At 39.4% G+C, this 20,699-nt stretch overlaps 1 protein-coding gene across 2 annotated transcripts in view; it reads left to right on the forward strand.

The window, feature by feature from the left end:
* CNTNAP5 (contactin associated protein family member 5) overlaps positions 1-20,699 on the forward strand; it is a 464,696-nt gene that overhangs the window by 370,690 nt on the left and 73,307 nt on the right. For both annotated transcript variants that reach the window (XM_019626328.1, XM_019626329.1), the window contains 2 exons: positions 4,204-4,334; positions 15,146-15,233. In XM_019626328.1, coding sequence (XP_019481873.1) covers positions 4,204-4,334; positions 15,146-15,233 — 219 coding nt within the window. The remainder of the gene's footprint in view (positions 1-4,203; positions 4,335-15,145; positions 15,234-20,699) is intronic.

Consider the following 20,699-nt stretch of genomic DNA (forward strand, 5'->3'; position numbering starts at 1 on the left):
TTCTTATTACTTGATGTAGGCCTGTATCACTATGAATGTCCATCCTAGAAATGCTTTTCATGTGTCCCAAAGATTTTTGGATTATTGTGTTTCCATTTTCATTTGTCTCAAGATTATATATATCTTGAGGCTATATATATATATATATATATATATATATATATATATATATATCCTCCTTGATTTCGTTGTTAACCCATTGATTGTTTAGTAGCATGTTGTTTGGCCTCTGTGTGTGTGTGTATGTGTGTGTGTGTGTGTTTTCCAGTTTTCTTCTTGTGATTGATCTCTAGTAGCATATTGTTGAAATTGGAGAAGATACTTGACATGATTTGAATCTTCTTATGATTGTAGAGACTTTTTTTCAGGCCTAATATGTGTCTATTCTGGAAAATGTTGTATATGCACTTGAAAATAATAGGTATTATGTTTATTTCAGATGTAATGTACTATAAATATCAGTTAAGTATATCTGATAAATGTGTTGCTTAAGGCTACTGTTTCCTTGTTGATTTTCTGTCTGGATGATTTATTCATTGATGTGAGTGGGGTGTTAAAATTCCCTACTATTATTGTGTTACTCTCAATCATTCCCTTTGTGTCTGTTAATATTTGTTTTTATGTATTTATTTTCTCAGTTGAGGTGCTTTAGACATAAACTGGAATGTCAAGAAAGCTTCAGAACTTTTTAACAGAGTCCGTGTTGAGATTATTGACATCTAAAATGAATGGTTGTGAGGCAGGTGTTAATAAAGATGTATAAAATGGAAGTGAATTCTAAAGTGGACATATTCATACAGAATATAGATATGTATATGATCCAAACAGTGGGATTGTGAAATATTCCATATTACCTCAAAAAATGTGGTACTGATCACCATGCCTGACACATAATTATCACATGCTGATTTAGTTTATTTGATTGAATTAAATATTCAAACACCCAGATTTTTAGGATTAGAAGAAACCTGGAGGAACATGCCACCCAACAGCCACTAGTGCATGAGATAGATTTTTAACTACCATAGGCAGTTGGGGTCCCTTTGCCCAATGTCTGCACATCTGCACCACCACCACAAAATATGCTACTGCTAGGGAGCTATGATTAATTATTTAAGTGATAAAATAACTAAAAATATTAATGTGTGAAAATCTGTGATGATCAGAACCAAACGGAGAAAACGGACCAGGAAAACCAGGATGGGTGGTAGAGAGCTTCCTCCCTTCACTGACTGGTAGGTAATGCCCTCATAGTCCCAAATCATTTTCTCCTATTATGCCTTAGGTTATTTTGATTGGAGCATTTAATCCATTCACATTTAAAGTGATTATTGATAGGTGCATATTTATTGCCATTTTGTTATTTGTATTTCTGATCTTCCTGGATTAGCTTGTTTTCCCCTTTCTTCTGTTTAAAAAAGCCCTTTTATCATTTCCTGCAATGCTGGCTTGGTGATAATGAATTCCTTAAATTTATTCTTTTCTGAGAAGCTCTTTATCTCTCCTTCAATTTTGAGCGAGATAGCCATGCTGGGTAGAGCAATCTTGGTTGTAGGCCTTTATTTTGCATCACTTTGAATATCTCCTGCCACTCCCTTCTGGCCTGCAGAGTTTCTGTAGAAAAGTCAGGTGTTAGTCTTATAGGAGTTCCTTTGTATGTAACCTGCTGTCTTTCTCTTGCTGCTTTTAGGATTCTGTCTTTGTCCTTAACCTTTGCCGTTTTTATTATGATGTGTCTTGGTGTGGACCTGTTTGGGTCTAGCTTTTTTGGAACCCTCTGCACTTCCTGGGCTTGTATGTCGATTTCCTTCACCAGGGTAGGGAAGTTCTTAGTCATTATTCCTTCAAATACATTCTCGATCCCTTGCTTTCTTCTCTTTGCCTTCTGGTATTCCTATGAAGTGAATGTTGTTGAGCTTGATGTTGTCCCCCAGGTCTCTTAGACTATTTTCACTGTTTTTTATTCTTTTTTCTTTTTGTTGTTCCAACTGGGTGATTTCTGCTACTTTGTCTTCTAAATTACTGATCCGATCCTCTGCTTCATCTAATCTACTGGTGATTCCTTCCAGTGTGTTCTTCATTTCAGTTATTGTATTCTTTAGTTCGACCTGGTTGTTTTTTATGATTTCTGTATCCTTCTTTATGTCCTCCTTAAGTTCCTTAAACATTCTTACCACCAGAGTTCTAAACTCTGTCTCTGAAAGGTTGGATATCTATGTTTCTTTTAGTTCCATTTCTTGAGGTTTCTCCTGATCTTTTACTTGGGACATGTTTCTTTGTTTCTTCATTCTGGCTGTCACTCTGATTGCTTTGATGTATTAGATCACCTAGAAAGAAAAAGAAAGAAAGAAAGAAAGAAAGAAAGAAAGAAAGAAAGAAAGAAAGAAAGAAAGAAAGAAAGAAAGAAAGAAAGAGAAAAAGAGGAAAAAGAAAAAAAGGAGGGGAGGGGCTCTCCACCACTTTAATCTGCAGACCACTTGCTCAGCAATAGAGAGACTCTGGGTGACTCAGCACCAGCTGTTGGGGGGAAGGGATCAGTGCATCATGCGCTGACCTCCCTCTAGACTTGAAGTGAGCTTCCTACAATTAGTTGCTGTGTGCTCTATGTGCTCTAGAACCATGCTCACCACCAAAAATCCTCACAGGTTGTTGCGGGCTGTCTGCTGCTGCAAAAAACCCTCTGTGGGAGAGGTAGGGGCCAGGGACCAGGGGCTCAGGATGCCCCTGGCAAAACAGTTCTAGGTGGGCAGGGCAGGCCCCCAAAGCACAACAAGTTGTGGTCAGTGGTCCCTACCAAGTCAGAGCAGCATGCACTCCTGCATTGGCAGCCAACCCACACAAACTTGCCTGCAAAGCCCTGACTGAATCATGCAGGCGCACAGCTTGTGGCCCTACACTCCCAGGAAAACTCCCAGACTCAGCCTGTCCCAATCAGCTGCTTGAAGATCAGGCCGAGCAGCCCAACAGCCAATTGCCACCCAGGAAACTGCACGTGCAGTGTGGAAATCAGGAACCAAAGGCAAGTCACGTACTCCCAGGTCTCAATAAGCAGTCTATTGGAGTCAGAGCGCACCTGCCAGGCATTTCCCTGGCTACGCAGCACAAGCAGTATGGAGGGTGGGGATCCAAGGCCTGATGCGCACGCACGCACGCACGCACTCCTGCGCCAATTCCAGCAGACCAATGCGGTCCCAGAACTGAGCCTCTGTGGGAGGGCCCAGCCCTGAAAAAATGGTGGCCTCCTGTGTACTACTTATGTGCAAGCTCCACACCAGGGGAACAATGGTCCCAAAACCTCCAGCTCCCACACCAAAGGCACTCAGTTCAGTCCTTCCCGGAGGCTCCTGGACCCTGCTCACAAAGCTACTCCCTCCACCAGGAACCGGGTGAGTGCTCACCAGCGAGCTAGTCCATTTGCCAGCTCCAATATTTCTCCAGCTGCCCTCAGCCTCACTGACGTAAGCAAAGAGAGTCCTCACTAATTTCTACTTCTAGCTATCGTAGAACTCCTCTTCCCGGCAATGTAGCTCTGGGCTGGTGAGCACGGTGTGGGGCTGGAGGGTCTCGCCTCCAACCAGAGAAGCCTCCCTACCACTGAGGTGTCCCTCACGGGGTTCGCCCTCTCTCATCTCTGCCCCTCCTACCGGACTTGACATGGCCTCCTCTTTAAGTCCTTTGTTTAGAGGTTCTGCTCATCTAGGGTCCAGGGAACTTCCGAGATTGAATATCTTATAAATTATTTGTAATTTTGGTGTGATCCTGGGAGGCAGTCGGCACAGCATCTGTCTATTCCGCCATCTTACCAGAAGTCTGCCTTAGATTATTTTGTAATCTTATTTCACATTATGTGTTCTGAAATTCTAAAGGCAATTAGGAAAAAAGGGAGTTACAGGAAATGATATGAATCCAATTACAATATAGACTTATGGTTGTTTCATTTTCCAAACTGGCATTTTCATTTCTGATAATGCCCCTCCACACCACAGATACACATTTTAATTTTGCAGCTATAGTCATGAATTTCTACATGGACTCCAATGCATCTTTTCAAAATTTGAATGATGAAAGAACTGAAACAGGAATCCTTTTAATTTAAAATTTGAATTTAGTTAAACAGTAATGATAAATTAATATATACCCTGATCACATTTTTGCATTTTATGGGTCCTTTTTATATTTTAATATCTAATATTTTTTTTCAAGGAAGCTTACAAGTTCACTATCAGCTGAGCAAGGAAGAAACCCATGTATTCACCATTGAGGTAGAGAACTTTGCCAACAGAAAGATGCACCACTTGAAGATCAACCGAGAGGGAAGAGAGCTTACTATTCAGGTACCTTATTTTCCTTCCTCTCATTCATCCAAATGTGCATTGGAGGCTCAATAACACTTTTCTGTGCTTCTACCCCAAGCCAAGTTTTGGGAATAGATATGAACCACACTTGGCCTCAGACTTTGAAGAGCTAGAAAGGTGGTTCTTAATGTATGGTCCTCTCTTTCCACCAGCATCAGCATCACTTAGGACCCTGTTAGAAATGCTAATTCTTGAGCTCCACCTCAGATCTACTTAGTCAGCAACTTCTTTGCAAGGAAGGCAGCCGGTGATTCTCATGCCTGCTTAAGTTTGGTCACCCCTGAACTGTGGTATAATGAGGACAACATATGGGTGATGATGAAATCCTGCCAAGAAATTGGTAAGGACTAAGACAGAAGTGTGCCCAGGTAAAATGGGAGCATGCAGGAGGGTGCTGATCTTATCTGGGCATCAGTACTAAATTCCGGGGTAAAGCTAGGACTAAACTGGGACTTGCAGGTGAGTAGGAGTTGGCTAGGTAGAGAAGAGAAAGGAAAGCGCTGAGGCAGGGGGTCCATGTGATCATTGACGAAGCTGTCTATAGGAGCATAATATGTGGCAGGCACCCCATGAAATTCTAGCAGTCTTGGTGTAAAGAGCAGGAAGCAGGCAATGGAAGGTCACAATAGAGAATTGGCAGGGTTCACACCATCTGCTTTAGAAGCATGACCTGAAGTGAGCCCTTAAATCTGCCCAGCAGTCATCCTTTTATTTTTTTTTTAATCGATCAGCTGTCTTGATAGTCTAGATGATGATTTCAAACCTCCTCCTTTCTCTTTATACCACCAACAATATCAACCACATCTTGACTTTCAGCAGATGATTTTGTTTTCTTGTGAAAAAATGTAGCATTTAGGAGGGAATATCTACCTTCTCTCACCAGCACTTACCCCACTACCTGCATTTGGGTCCCTCTACTTTTTCTGTCTTGTTGTTGAATAAAAACAGTTAATGGTTCAAGATAAGGCCTGACCCACCACTTGTGGGCCAAATCTCATACCCTACTCAAAAACATTACTCCAGCATTATCCTCTCTTCTCCTTTTCAACATTTTTTTCCAGTTCAATTGGATGGCTTCCCAAAGCATGAAACATGCAAATATTGCATGGGGGAAAAAACAAAAGCAAAACAAGCAACAAAAAAAACAAAACTAAAAACTCTCTAGCCAGGGAAGAAAACTTCTCTTATCCTCTAACCTTACTCACATACTGCCACATTTCACTTTACTGCCCAGATTCTTGGAGATGTAGTTTATATACTTGGTCTCTAAATTTTCCATTCCTTTTCCTTAAACGCACACCAATGATTTTTCTCCTGTGTTACAGCAAAATAATACAGAGGGTGCCAAAAAATTGTATGCACATTTTAGAAAGGAAAAAAAAAACTGTATTAAACTTGTAATACTCAGAATATACTGATAACAAAAGATGAATACAAGTCATGTGTATACATGTTTTTGGAACCCCCAGTATTTCGCACGACACCAATGGCTTTATCTTGCAAAATCCATTCAGCTTTTATTTATTTGTCTTCTCATTGGCATTTGACACAGCAATTATTCTCTGTTCTTGGGACATATTTTTATTTGGCTTGCAGGACACTGCTTTCACCTGTTGTTCCTCGACATCCCTAACTTCTTTTCTTGGTACCCCCCTTTACCTTCCAAATTCTAACCATTGGAACCTTCCAGGACCCTGTCATCAGATTCTTTCTCTTTTTTTATCTGCATTCATTCTGTGACTCAGTCTCACATCTTTATATGCCATGTATATGCTGCTTAATTAATTTCAAGTGTATCTCTAAGACCAATCTTTTCCCTGAATTCCAGACCTATATATCCAACTGCTTACTTGACATATCTATGTGGGTTTCTATTAGACATCTTGAATGTAACACATTTAAACTGAGTTGCCGAGAATCTTCCCCCAAACACCCCAACTCCCCGACCGTCCATAACCTGCCATATCTGAGTTAATGACAGCTCCAGTCTTACTGTTGCTCAGTGTTAAAATTGTGGTTTCATCTCTGATACCTCTCTTTTTCTCACATGCAACATCCTGTTGATCAAGAGCTTTCTACTTGGCCCCAAGCCACCTTCACCCTTTCCTTGGCTATTGCAGGTTATAATTGCCTCTTAATTGAAGGACCCCTGCTTCTCTTTTTGTTTTCCTAAAACCTATTCTCAACATAGCAGCCAGAATGATTCTGTTACAAGATTAGTCAGATTATGGTACTCTTCTGTCCAAAACCAAAAACCTTGCAGTAGCTTAAGAGGATTCCCATGACCCAGCAAGCCTGCTACCTTCCCACTGTTACTTCTCTGATCTCATCAATCACTATTCCCTCTATAATTCCCCATTCATCCCTCTGGCCTCCTTTTATTTTCAGAGTCCATGAAAGATGACTCTTTGATATGGGCTTTGGGAGAAGTATAGATTGACTGTTGCTTTTCTTCATTAAGTGGAAGTTCAGGAATAATTGTCAAATATATTGTACAAATAATCCCTGAGTGATTACAATTTAATGTGCTTACCTTTAGCATTTTCTCTTGAAATAGGAGGGAAAAGTCTTAGGAGCAAATTTGGGTTGAGGCCTGATGGAAAAGTAGGGATGGGAATCATGAGTTCTTGTTTGAATGTGCCTTGACAGTGTCCTGATGGAACAGCTGGGATGAATTCTGGTGAGAGTTTGTATATATGACTAATTTTTTCCTTCTTTATATTGCCTGTCTTCTTTTCCACAAATGAAAAAGAAGAAAAAACAGGTCAGTGAGAGAAAGAGAAAAGGTATTTTCTTTTCTTCTCCTTCTAAAGGATTTCCACCAGTTGATTAATAGGCAATAATAAGTACATGCTGGGTGAGAATATTATATTTCCAAAACACTAAAGGGAGCAGAAAAAACTGGAAACAGAGACGTTTTTGTTTTTTTGTTTTTGTAACTTGAAATCAGTTTATTGACCCAATAACAACATACTTGTCTCCCTGACAGCCCCCCATCTCCACCCTATCTAGATCTCTTCTCTTTCCTCCCATCTTAGAACAAGCCGTTCAGTCAAAACAGAAAATGGCTGGGTACTTCACTCCTACATGCCCAGTCATACCCCCAAGCCCTGTGGAGCAGAGTCTCAGGCAGTACTCAGAACCTGTTAGAGAGAGAGGGCCGGACACTATCACTTTATTCAGCCAGCCAAAGGCACCTAGCACCTAGTAACAGATTCCCCCAGACTCTCAGGCCTGGAGTTGCTATTCCTACTCCTCTCTTTTCTCTCTGATAATAAAAAGCAGAACTTGGAGGCTAGGTATTCAGTCAAGAGCAAGAACTCCTGGTGATGATTTGAGAATTTTAATGGGGCTTGTGTTTTTTAAGGCACAGGTACCCCAACAAAACCCCCTGGTGGTGAAAGTGAACTTCAGTGTCCCTATTTAAAGTGCATTAATGACATTAAACAGATTAAGCCAGTTTGAAAAATGCCAGCACAATAGCAAGCTCTGAAGAATGAGGTGCCAAGCATTTTTGAAACCAAGTAGTTAATTACTTCCTTTGAAGATGATAGAGAGGTTAAGAGAGGCATCCCCAGATTGAGACAAACCTGGGTGTGAATCCCTGCTCCATCACTGTGTGATCTTGGACCAGTTATTTGCTGTTCTGAGCTTCAGTATATTTATCTACTAAAAAAAAAGGGGGACCTAAGCTCAATTCTTGTAAAGATCATAAATACCATATGATATCACTTATATGTGGAATCTAAAGAACAAAATAAACAAAAACAAAAACAGACTCAGATACAGAGAAGAAACTGATGGTTACTAGATGGGAGAGGGGTTGGATGATGAGGTGAAAAAGGGGAAGGGATTAAAAAGTACAAATTGGTAGTTACAAAATAATCACAGGGATGTAAAGTACAAAATAGACAATACAGTCAATAATATCATAATTCAGTAAAACCTTGGATTGTGAGTAACTTGTTTTGCAAGTGTTCCACAAGTCGAGCAAAAATTTCTAATACATTTTAACGTGATAAATGAGTGATGTCTTATGATACAAGTAGTTTATTTCCGGAACGAATTATGCTCTCAAACCAAGGTATTGCTGTAACTATATATGATGCCCAGTGGGTACTAGACTTTTGGGGGGATCACTTAGTAAATTATCTAAATGTCTAACCACTATGCTATACAGCTGGAACTAATATAAAATAATATTGAATGTCAACTCTTATTTAAAAATAAAAATAATTTTAAAACACTTTTTTTAAGTTAAAAAAAAATCATTTAAAATAACATAGGTAAGGAACCAAGCATGCAGCCTAGCATCTAGGACTTACTGTAAAAAAGGTTTCTTCCATTCTCCTCCCTTTTACATCTAATTTAACGTCCTTACAAGACCACTGGGTAGTTAAGATTCTGAGATCAGCCAAGCTTCTGGGCCAGATTAGAAACTTTAACCATCCAAAAGGCCTAAAGGACTATGGTGCTTCACCCCTTACAATCTCACCAATTGTAATTAAAAGTAAGAAAAAAAAATACTAACCCATAAAATAAAGATAAGGAAATCTAACAAAATAATGCACTTTCCACTGAATACTTCAGTGATGGCCTAGCCCATACCATGCACATGGAAGTTCTAAGAACAAATGTTTGTGGTACACACATCCCTCTTTTTCTTTTTGTTCTATGTATTTGCTAAGTTTTTCAAATTGGTAACTCAGCACCAGAAATAGTACTAGTGCTCAGGTGCCCTCACTCCCAGTCAGGGCTGGAACCCATCCCCCAAATATCCACAGTCCACCAATAGTTCCAAGTCTCCTTTGAGTCATCCTACCTTCCTCTCCAAACCTCTACAAATACTCATTTTTCTAAACAAACAAAACCCTATAATTAAGTGTCATTTGCTTCTTTTTCTACTTCATTAGTCATCTGGTTAAAGTGCTAAAGAGCAGGCAAATTCCCACAAAGCAGAACAGTAAGACAGGAATGAGTCATGTACTTGAATAATTAGCCCTTCCTGCATGACATTTGAGCATGGGCCTGTCAATGTTCAAGGAATCAGTTATGCAGGAAGCTGACCATATGGAGCCTGAGGAGGAGGTGAGGACAGAAGCCAGGGGAATCTCAGCAAAACCTTCAGTTTTAAGATTTCTTCTACTGCTCTCCACTCAGCAGGAACTTCCCACTCAATTTAGCCTCCTCTCTAGCCTGGACAACAAAGTATTAGGGAGGCCTATTTGCCCCCTGCTGGAAGGGGCATTTCCAGAGACTAGGAGAAGTAGGTGAGGGCTCTGACGTAGCATGGGAATAAAACTCCTTTAGGGCAATCTGAATTCATGAACATTAAACAGACTGGGGATGGGAACCATAGGGACCAAAAACCTTATATTGTATAAAGGTGTGGGGGCCTCTAGGGCAGCCAGAGGCATCCTGATGGTAGGACAGACTCTGCCTTCATAGCCCAAAAGATAGAAAGGGAATCAGCAAGTTGGCAGTGTAGGTAAATGCTGTGCTTGCCTCCCGCTATGAACACATTAATATTACAACTAAATTATGGAACAATCAACCTGGAGAACCATGTGAAGCCTAGGTGAACAGAAGTTTTATAACTAAGAATATAAAAAAGAAGTCACATCAAGGCTGATAAGAGAGGCGGAGACGCAAAACTGGCTGGCCCAAATATCCATGCAGTGGTTGAGAATAGAGAGACATATTTCAGCCATGGAGGTTCCACCAGGAGGAACGAAGAACCCCAGCCCCATGCCGGGATCCCCAGCCTGGAGTACTTTTGGAGGGAAGAGGAGCTCCCACAACATCTGGCTGTGAAAAACAGTTGGGATCCCAAATGTCAGGGTAGAACTGAAGGCTATGAGAAACCCAGATGTCCACTTAAAGAGCCCATGCACAGACTTGCAGGCAATCACCCTGAACTCCTGTGGAGATACAGTGACTTGAGGGGGCACATCACAGATATATGGGGAGAGAGTGAGTTGTGTGGCTTTGTGGCAATGACTGGAGAGACAGTCACAATTTTTTCAGCGTGGAGTCCTCCTCTAATGCAGCCAGCAGGCAGGCACCATCTTTCCTTTGTTGAGCCCTCCCCACCACCCAAGGCTGAATCTGAATCTACATTGCCTGGTGAGCTCTGCTGATCCCACTCTGTTGACTCCTTGGGACCCTGCACCACACAACACACCCAATGCTAGAGGCAATTTATCAGTGAGCAGCAAGTCTCACTCACATTGCACGTTTTGTTGGACAACTTTCAGGGCTCCATGGGCCCTAGGTGGATGGAGGCTGGTTTCATGTTGCTCTGAATTTTTTGCTGAGTAGCTCCAGGCTCAGCATGGGCAGCAAACCAGAATCTATATTAACCTGGTGAACACAACTTGTCCCAACTTGGTGACTTCCTGAGACCCCCACATCATCCTACTAACATACTTCACAAGGCTTTATAAGTGATTTAACTATTCAGAAGTCGGCAGGTGGCAGCAGGCCTTGGGGTAGCATGGCTTTTTGTGGAGTTATTCGAGGCCCAGTACTTGCGGCTGCCCTCTCAGTTTGCTGTGTGGCCTCTTCAATGCATCTGCAGGCAGCAACCAACCCTGGATCATTTTGCCGCCCCATCAGGTAATCCTCAAATGGTCACCGGCAGTGGGTGATCTTGCCTGCACTGGACCCCTCCCAAGAGGCCCCAGAACCAACATATTTGGAGGTTGACTTCAGACCACAGCAGAGCACTGCCCAATTAGCCCCACAAGCAAACAAACCCAAAGGGCTGTTTTAACAGGCTCCAGAGCCTGCTGGAGCAAACCCTGCTCGGTGAGCAAGCCCCTCACAACAGCCTATAAACTGTGGACATGGCCAAACCCCACAGTCAGTCAGCCTGAGGCTCAATTTTACCCACTAGCATGCCAATAGGAATCATGGTTCAACTATAATAGGAGGATACACACAACCCACACAAAGGGACACTGCTGGAGCACCCAGCCCAAGTGACCAGGGAGACTGTGCCACTGGGCCCCAGAGAGCACCTACTACCTAAGGTCACTAACCAAGCCTGGGAGATATAGCAGATATACTTAATACATACAAATAAACACAGAGAGGCAGCCAAAATGAGGAAGCAAAGAAACATACCTCAAATGAAAGAACATGAGAAAACTCCAGAAAAAGAACTAAACAAAATGGAGACAAGCTACCTACCAGATATAAAGTTCAAAACAATGGTTATAAGGATGCTTAAGGAACTTAGTGAGAACTTCAATAAGGAGGTAGCAAGCATTAAAAAGGACATAAAAACCATAAAAATGAACCAGTCAGAAGTGAAGAATATAATAAATGAAATAAAAATGCACTAGGAGGAAATGCCAGCAGACTAGATGAAGCAGAAGATCGAATCAGCAGTTTGGAAGACAAGGTAGCAGAAAACATCCAATCAGAAAGGCAAAAGGAAAAAAGTACCAAAAGATAAGGATAGTTTAAGAGGTCTCTGGGACAATACCATACTTAACAACATTTGTATCATAGGGATACCAGAAGAAGAAAAGAGAAAACAAGGGACTGAGAACCTATTTGAACAAATAATGACTGAAAACTAACCTGGAAAAGGAAAAAGACATACAAGTCCAGGAATGTCTGAGAGTCTCAAACAAGATGAACCCACACAGGCCCACAACAAGACACATTATAATTAAAATAAGAAAGGCCAAAGACAAAGACAGAATCCTAAAAGCAACAAGAGAAAGGCAACTATATACTTATGAGGGAGCTCCTATAAGATTGGCAGGTGATTTCTCAATAGAATCATTGCAGGCCAGAAGGGATTGGCACAAAATATTCAATGTGATAGAAAGCAAGGACCTACAACCAAGGTTACTCTGCCCAGTAAGGTTAGTTCTTAAAATTGAAGGACAAATAAAGAGCTTCCTAGAAAGAAAAAGCTAAAGGAGTTCATCACCACCAAGCCAGTATTACAGGGAATGTTATAAAGAAGTGGAGCTTCTTTAAAATGAAAAAAATAAAAATATGTATACTTAAATCGACATAACTTGTATCTATCAACAAATCCTTTGCATTTGTTTAATCCAATGTAAATGGATTAAATACTCCAATCAAAAGGCATACAGTGGCTGAATGAATAAGAAAACAAGACCCTTATATATGCTGCCTACAGGAGACTCACTTCAGATCAAAAGACACAAACAGACTGAAAGTAAAGGGATGGGAAAAGATAATTCATGAAAACGGGAGCAAACAAAAAAGCTGGGATAGCAATACTTATATCAGATAAAATAAACTTTAAAACAAGTGTTATATGTTAAGAGACAAAGAAAGAACCAGTAATCCTACTTCTGGGTATGTATCTAAAGAAACCCAAAACACTACTTTGAGGGGATGTTTGCCTCCATATGTTCATAGCAGCATTGTTTACAATGGCCAAGATGTGGAGGTAGCCTGGATGTCCGTTGATGGGTGAACGGATAAATAGAAGGCGGCACATATATACTATGGAATATTGCTCAGCCAGGAAAGAGAATGTGTTCTTGCCATCTGTGGCAGCATGGATAGACTGGAGGGTGTTTTGCTGAGTGGAGTATATCAGACAGACAAAGACAGATGCAATGTGATTTCACTTATATGTGAAGTCTAAATAAAAAAAAATAATTGAAAAGAAACAAACACATAGATACAGAGAACATTTTGATGGTTGCCAGATGGGAGGGGGTGTTGGGAATGAGTGAAAAATGAGAAGGGATTAAGAAGTACAAATTGGTTTTTGCAAAGTAGTCATGGGGATGTAGGGTATAGCATAAGGAATATAGTCAATAATGGTGTAATAACTTTGTGTGGCATCAGGTGGGTACTTGATTTGTTGGGGTAATAGATGGGAAGAGTCTTGGGGGACAGGATGAAAAAGGTGAAGAGATTAAGAAGTACAAATTGGTAGTTACAAAATAATCATGGGGATGTAAAGCATAAAAAGTATAGTCAATAACATGATAATAATTATGTATATCCTAGGTGGTACTAGACTAGTCATGGGGATCACTTCTTAAATTATATAAATGTGTAATCACTATGGTGTACACCTGAAATTGATATAAAATATTAAATGTATAATTGAAAATTTTTTTTAAAGGGCAGAAAGGGAAAGGGAATTAGAGGTTCAGATCTCCACTTGTAATTTGTGGGGATATAATATACAGCATAGGGAATATAGTCAATAATATTGTAATAGCATGGTACAGTGTCAGATATTTGGTGGACTTATCATGTTTATCACTATTTTAGGTATATAAATGTTGAATAACTATGGTGTATACCTGAAACTAATATAATATTCTAAAAGAGCCAATAGTTTAGTGTGCAGAGAGAGAGAGAGAGACAAAGGGTGAATCATTATGACACAGCATTTTAAATGTAAGATTAGAGTAGAAAAAGACACCATGACAGAAGAGGATCAATTAATCTAATCAAGGTATCAAGGAAAGCTTCCTGGAGGGGGTGGACTCTTGGGAGCACTTAGAAAGGTGTCTGGCACACAGTAGATACTAAAACATTTATTGAATTAATTTTTTATAACTTCAGAAATTAAACACAGTGATTTTCTAAAAGTTGCTCAAATATCTAAAGAGGTATGGATGGTAAAGCAAAGACCATATTACATGGTGTGTGGGCCACGTGACAATGGGACACAGCTTTGTGACAGGGTGTGGCCTTGGCAACGTTGTTGATCTCTGTATGATATCAGTTCCCCAGTCTATAATACAGGGATAATAATGCCTATTTCATAGTGTTGTTGGGAAGAATACATTTTGAAAGATACTTTAGTATGGTGTCTCATATAACAAGTATTCAATAACTAACAAATACTATTACAGTCTAATTTCATAAATGGAAAAGTAATAAAGCATACAATCACATACCACAAGTCACAACGAGTGACTTCTCTCACAGCAGAAACCACTACAGGACAAATGTGTGCAGAGAACTGGGTATTGGTCCCAATCAGCTGTCCCCCCAGGTGACATTCTTTCTAAGAATAACACCATATGAATATTCAGAGTTGAGTCTGGAAAAACAGTAGGTTTTGACTAGACTGAAAACAGCGGGATGGATTGGGGAAACTACCTTGGAAAGAGGAGGATAACAAAGAGATGGAACTGGAATTAGCAGTGGCAGAGTTTACGAGGGTTTCCTAAAGGAGGATTCCAGCAATAAGGTCCTGCAGAATCCCAGTGGTGGCTTTTGCTTACCCCTGTGAGGTGTGGTTCACATCGGTGGCAACTGTTCAGCTAGCCTTTCCTCCCCAGGATCAAACTTTCATCAAACTGAAATATGTGCCGGGAAAAGCCCTCAGTGTCCACATCTGAATGAAACAAGGTCAAAGTTAATGGAGCAACAGGGACAGAGATGGCTCTAAGGACAAAATGCGAGGGGGAAAGAAATGGGGAATGAGTGCCTGCTCTCCATTTAATGTTAATCCTACCAGCACGTTCCTAAGAGTTCTTTGTTTGCAGCAAAGAATTCAGTGAGAAAATCTCAGTGGGTAGATAAATACCTGTCAAAAGCTGTACAGAATTTCCCAGGGAGAAGACTTATGTAAAAGCCAAGAGGAAAGAAAGGGGTATTCGATGTGCATTGTGGGAGAACTAGCAAGGCACCTCTCATCTCTCCAGAGGGACAGCCCCAGAGAGGGATCTGCTTTGTGTGTTTTCAAGCAATTTCCAGATGTGAGTGTTTTATTCCCTTTATGTGCAGACCTTGCTCATGCACCTCTGTTTTCTGTTTTCTTGCAGATGGATCAGCAACTCCGACTCAGTTATAACTTCTCCCCAGAAGTGGAGTTCAGGGCTGTAAGGTCACTCACCTTGGGCAAAGTCACAGGTTTGTATTCTAGTCCACAGCTTTCTAGTGGGCTTTGTTAAACTAAAAGAATAAATAAATGATTTTTATCAGAACATTTCATGATTCAGAGCTGGAGCTTCTTGCTCCCATAATATCCAAGATCTAGAACTAAGATTTCTGGTATAGGAGAAACTAAGATATAAGTGTGGCAGGGAACTGGCATTTACATCTATATTACAGAAGAAGCTGGAATCAGAAAAATTAACACAGAAATTAAGTACATTTTTTACTCAATTTCGAATTAATTTACTAATTTAAAAGTTTACATAATTTTTTACTAAAATTTACTTAATTTTTGCCTAAAGACGTTGAGGATTTGAAAACCCAATTATTGGCTTGCTCAAATCTTTAACCTCTTTACCTAATTCATCAACAATTTAAAAAGAATTGAAATTGCCTACAATAATAGTGGATTTTCCTTTTTCCTACTGGAATTTCTGTAAATTTTCATTTTATATATGATGAAGGTATTTATTAGGTCAGAGAAGATTGAAACTTCCTCAATGAATTGAACATTTTGCATATATATATATATATATATATATATATATATATATATACTGAAGTGATGTTTTTAACTTTAATTTATCTTTGTGCTTGAATTTATTTTGTCTTTTATTAAAATAGCAACTCAGTTTTACTTTAGTTGATATTTTCCCAGTCTATCTTTTCCTATATATGTTCTTCTGGTATTCATTTTTCTTTAAGTCTCATATATAATCTTATGAAAAGTGTACAGCTGAACTTTGTGATATCTCATCTGGCCATCTCTGTTTTACAAACTGGCAAAAGTAACCCCCTTTATATTGGGTTGTCAGAAAAGTCATGATGTATTATTTATATGTTTTTCATTGCAAAATGCGTCATGCCTTTTCCGACAACCCAATATTTTTGGGTTACTTATAAGGTGCAATGTGTTTCTGCTTCCTTTTTTCTATTTGTTCACCTTTTCTTGTGATTCTATCTTGTTCTTTCTTACTCTCTCAATCACAGTGCCATGCAGAAAACAATAACTGGAGGCATTTTAAGCAGGGATGAATTTAACACAGGAAATTATTTGCTTACAAAATGTTGATAGCCCTTATGGTGTAGATACTCATTAGTTTTTCAGAATGACTCCCTAAGCAGTTTTGAGCTGATTATTGGGGAGCTATCACCTATGAGGATGTCACTGATTCTAGACTGGAGTCCAGAGACCACTGTGACCCCAGTACTGCATATTAATTTCCAAGAGGAGAAGGAGGTCTCTGAAAAGTGGTGACAGAGGACAATTCATATTACCATAACTTTCCTGGCCAATAGAAACAGCTGAAAAGGCAGAACAATAACTCTGCTCTCATGACAGCCTTCCCAATTTATAAATTAGATACTCTAATTTCCAGAACATAATGTGCATCCAGAAACCTAGCTGCAGTCAGATCTAAAAATGTCCATTTTAGTTTCCAAAATGGCCAGTCAAGTGGCCTACTTCTAGATTGAATTTTATTTCTTATTCCATTACCTCCTTCTATTATTATGTTGGTGCAAAAGTAATGGCAGTTTCAGACTGTGAATTTTAAATCATTATAACTAGGCTCAAACACATCTTTATTGATCAAAATAGGAACCATTACAATCAACACATTTTTGCCAATGAGAAATACATTTGCTTATCCCTGTAATAAAAAAAAATCTGTGCTTCGGGATTCTTTGAATTCTTGGAAAGCATTTTCTGCATCCTGCTGGTTGTGGAAGCATTTTCCCTGCAAAAAGTTGTTGAGATGATTGAAGAAGTGGTAGTCAGTTGGCAAAAGGTCAGGTGAATGTGGCAGAGGAGGCAAAACTTCATAGCCCCATTTGTTCAACTTTTGAAGTGTTGGTTGTGCAACGTGCAGTCGGGCAACTTCTCCAAGTTGTCTTGGAGAAGAATTGGGCCCTTTCTGTTGACCAATGCTGGCCGCACGCATTGCAGTTTTTGGTGCATCTCATCAATTTGCTGAGCATACTTCTCAGATGTAAGGGCTTTGCCGGGATTCAGAAAGCTACCGAGGATCAGACCAGCAGCAGATGACCAAACAGTGATCATAACCTTTTTTTGGTGCAAGTTTGGCTTTGGGAAGTGCTTTGGAACTTCTTCTCTGTCCAACTGCTGAGCTGGTCATTGCCGGTTGTTGTATAAAATCCACTTTTCATTGTACATCACAACCTGATCGAGAAATGGTTCATTGTTGCATAGAACAAGAGAAGATGACACTTCAAAAATAGGATTTATTTTATTTTCGGTCAGCTCATGAGGCACCAACTTATTGAGCTTTTTCACCTTTCCAATTAACTTCAAATTCCGAATGACTGTGGAATGGTCAATGTTGAGTTCTTCGGCAACTTCTGGTGTAGTTGTTAGAGGATCAGCTTCAATGATAGCTCTCAGTTGGTCATTGTCAACTTCCAATGGCCAGCCACTATGCTCCTCATCTTCAAAGCTCTTGTCTTCTTTGCAAAACTTCTTGAACCACCACTGCACTGTACGTTCGTTAGCAGTCCCTGGGCCAAATGCGTTGATGTTGTGAATTGTCTGCTTTACAATCCATTTTGATCTCAAATAAGAAAATCGCTTGAATTTGCTTTTTGTCTAACATCATTTCCACAGTTTAAAATACATATAAAATAAACAGCAAGTAATAAGTCATTAGCAAAAAACATAAATTGAGAAATGAGCATTAAAATGATGTATAACATAACCACAGTTATTGAAGAATGTATTCCAATATCAAATGGCAAATTTCAACAATGCAAAAACCTCAGTTATGTTTGCACCAACCAAGCATTTTTATGTAGACACACTATTTTTGACTTACCAATGCAGTCACTAATTTACTAGTTCCTCACTCCTTCCTATAGTTCAGAACTTCCTACTTACCAGGTTTAATTTCCTTCTTTCTATAGTAAGTTCTTTTGAATTTTTCCTTGGTCAGGTGCTCTTTATTTGAAAATGTTTTTTATTTTACCTTTATCCTTGGAAAATAATTTTGCTAGACATGCGATTCAATATTGAAGGATATTTCTCCTCAGATTTTGAAAGAATTATTCAGACGTGTGATGGAGTGAGCTCACACTGGCTCATGAGAACTTTTACACACATCTCTGCCCAATTTTGCATTCAGTGATGTCACAATGGTAGTTTGAAAATGGCAGTTCCAAGAGTGTTTACTTGATGTTAGTCAGAAATGTTACAAGGCAGGCTTCCTCTCTGCTGGAGAGCCAGTTTTGAATCCTCAGCAGCATATCACCATTCTCTTTTATCCTTTCTTCTGCTGTGGCTGTTGAAAAACTTACTGTCAGTCTGTCCTGCCTTTGAAAGTTGTACTGACCACCCCCACTCCCAACACCCACAAGCTACTTTTAAGGTCATCTCTTTTAATGTGTTGTTTTGCAGTTTTATTACTATGTGTCTGGTTGTAGATTATAAGTATCCAATTTGATATTTTTGTTTCCTGTATTATGCACTAGTTCCTCTGTCTATGTATCCAGTCCATATGCATTTTTATTTCCATTAGTTCTCACAAATCCTTAGCATTTCAAATAATGATTTTTCTAATTCTCTCTGTTCAATTACTTTAGGCCTGCACTAGCTAAATCTTAGACTTTATCCTCATGTCTCTTACCATAGTTTTATAATAAGTTTTACTTTTTGTCTATCTTACATTCTGGTCAATTTATTGGGTTTTATATTTAAATTTCTTTCTTCATGCATGCCTAACATCCCATTAAATCTATTCAATGAATCACTTTTCATTGGTTTTCATTGGTTATGTTCTCTTCTTATTTCTAAAATATTTTGTTCTTTTTCAAGCATGCTTGTGAAGATAGCTGTTGTTCCCACTTTTTTGTTGTTTCTGTCATTTTATAGTTTTAAGTATTTTGTCAATAGTTATTGAGCATTTTGTCTCTGATAATGCCAATATCAGAAGTCTGTAGGGGCCTCAATTGGTTATTTTCTGTTTTCTAACTCTTTTATGGTAGCTTGTTCTCTTATACTGTGTGTGTGTGTGTGTGTGTGTGAGTGTGTGTGTGTGTGAGTGTGTGTGTGTGTGTGTGTAATTGGTTGACATTAATCTGAGGAACTGTAATGATCAGAAATTGGGAAGCTTTCTTCCAGGCAAGATTTGTGTTTACTTCTGCCAGGTGCCAGGGGGTACTACCAATTTAGGCTTATTTCAGTTTCTCAATTTGGATTTTTTTTTCTGAACAGACACTAAATATAAATTTGAACTCTAGGCTTGTTTGAGAGCAAGCCTCTGGTTGAAGTCTTGGCAGAAATGTTGTTACTATTAATATCATAACATATCATTTTGTTGTTATTTTTGTTATTCTTTTTTTCAATTCAGAGCCACATCAGAGGTTTTATGTTTATTCCTTTGCTATTAGGTGATTTTTTCCTTTTCTTTAGTCCACTTTTCACTGAAGCTTAATGTGGGAGTCTCAGGTTCAACATCTCTACTTGGTAAGGGCTCAAGTCTTGGATTGTTATTCTGCTCCATGATGGTTCAGGTATTTTCCCTTGATAAATCCTTAATGCTGGTATATGGCTCACTGCCTTGGTGTCATCCTCTCTCTCCTAAAAGTTTCCCCCAAACTTAGGATTCCTCTTTGTTTCCTGAAACTTAGCAAGACATTAAAATATGTTTATTGGCTTGAATGAAACAATTACTTTTTAGGGTATATAGTCTATTTTATGTCCTCTGCTACTAAAGCAATATACCTTGAGTCATTGAATCCTCATTTCAACCAAATATGAAGAATCTTGGGAGGAGAGATAATTAGGGCTGTGTGACCACAATACCCAGGCTTTTCTTGTGGCACCTGCTTTGTGTGATGGAAGCTCCAAAATCATCCTCTTATTTAAAAAGTCTTTCTCCATTAACCTCAACACTATGTATGGCATTCCTGTGGCCTTTCTGTCTTTTGTATTAAACCCATATATACAAGACTGAAAGCATGAAACTTTAAAGCAAGTTACTAAATTATTGAGAGGCATCTTGTCATTTTGTTTTGGATTTTTTGTGAGGAAACATAGGAAGAACTGGTTAAGGTTGAGGAAGAGTACCCAATGAAATGTCTTCATTGTTCTGAGGGTAGGAAATGCCTGTCTGCTGGCCTTTTTTCCCATCCAAACTGCTGTTAAATTGACAGGAGGGTGTAGACCCACAATTGATTTCAACACTTCTAGTTTATAAAAATTCTCTAGCTGAAGGTGAGGGACGATGGTATGAACATCAGCTGCATTGTTATGGAGGAATACTAACCCTGCGAACTCTTTGGCAGTGAGTCTCATGCATCAGAAAGAATATGGCTAGGAGTGGAGGACACATGAAGAAATGGTGCAGAAGTGGATAAAATGGCATTAATGACATATGCAGTGCCACTCCACCATTTTAGAAAAGGCTTACCACTTTGTTGGACATTTTC

The sequence above is a fragment of the Hipposideros armiger genome, unplaced genomic scaffold (genome assembly GCF_001890085.2).
Source record: "Hipposideros armiger isolate ML-2016 unplaced genomic scaffold, ASM189008v1 scaffold_665, whole genome shotgun sequence".
NCBI lineage: Eukaryota > Metazoa > Chordata > Mammalia > Chiroptera > Hipposideridae > Hipposideros > Hipposideros armiger.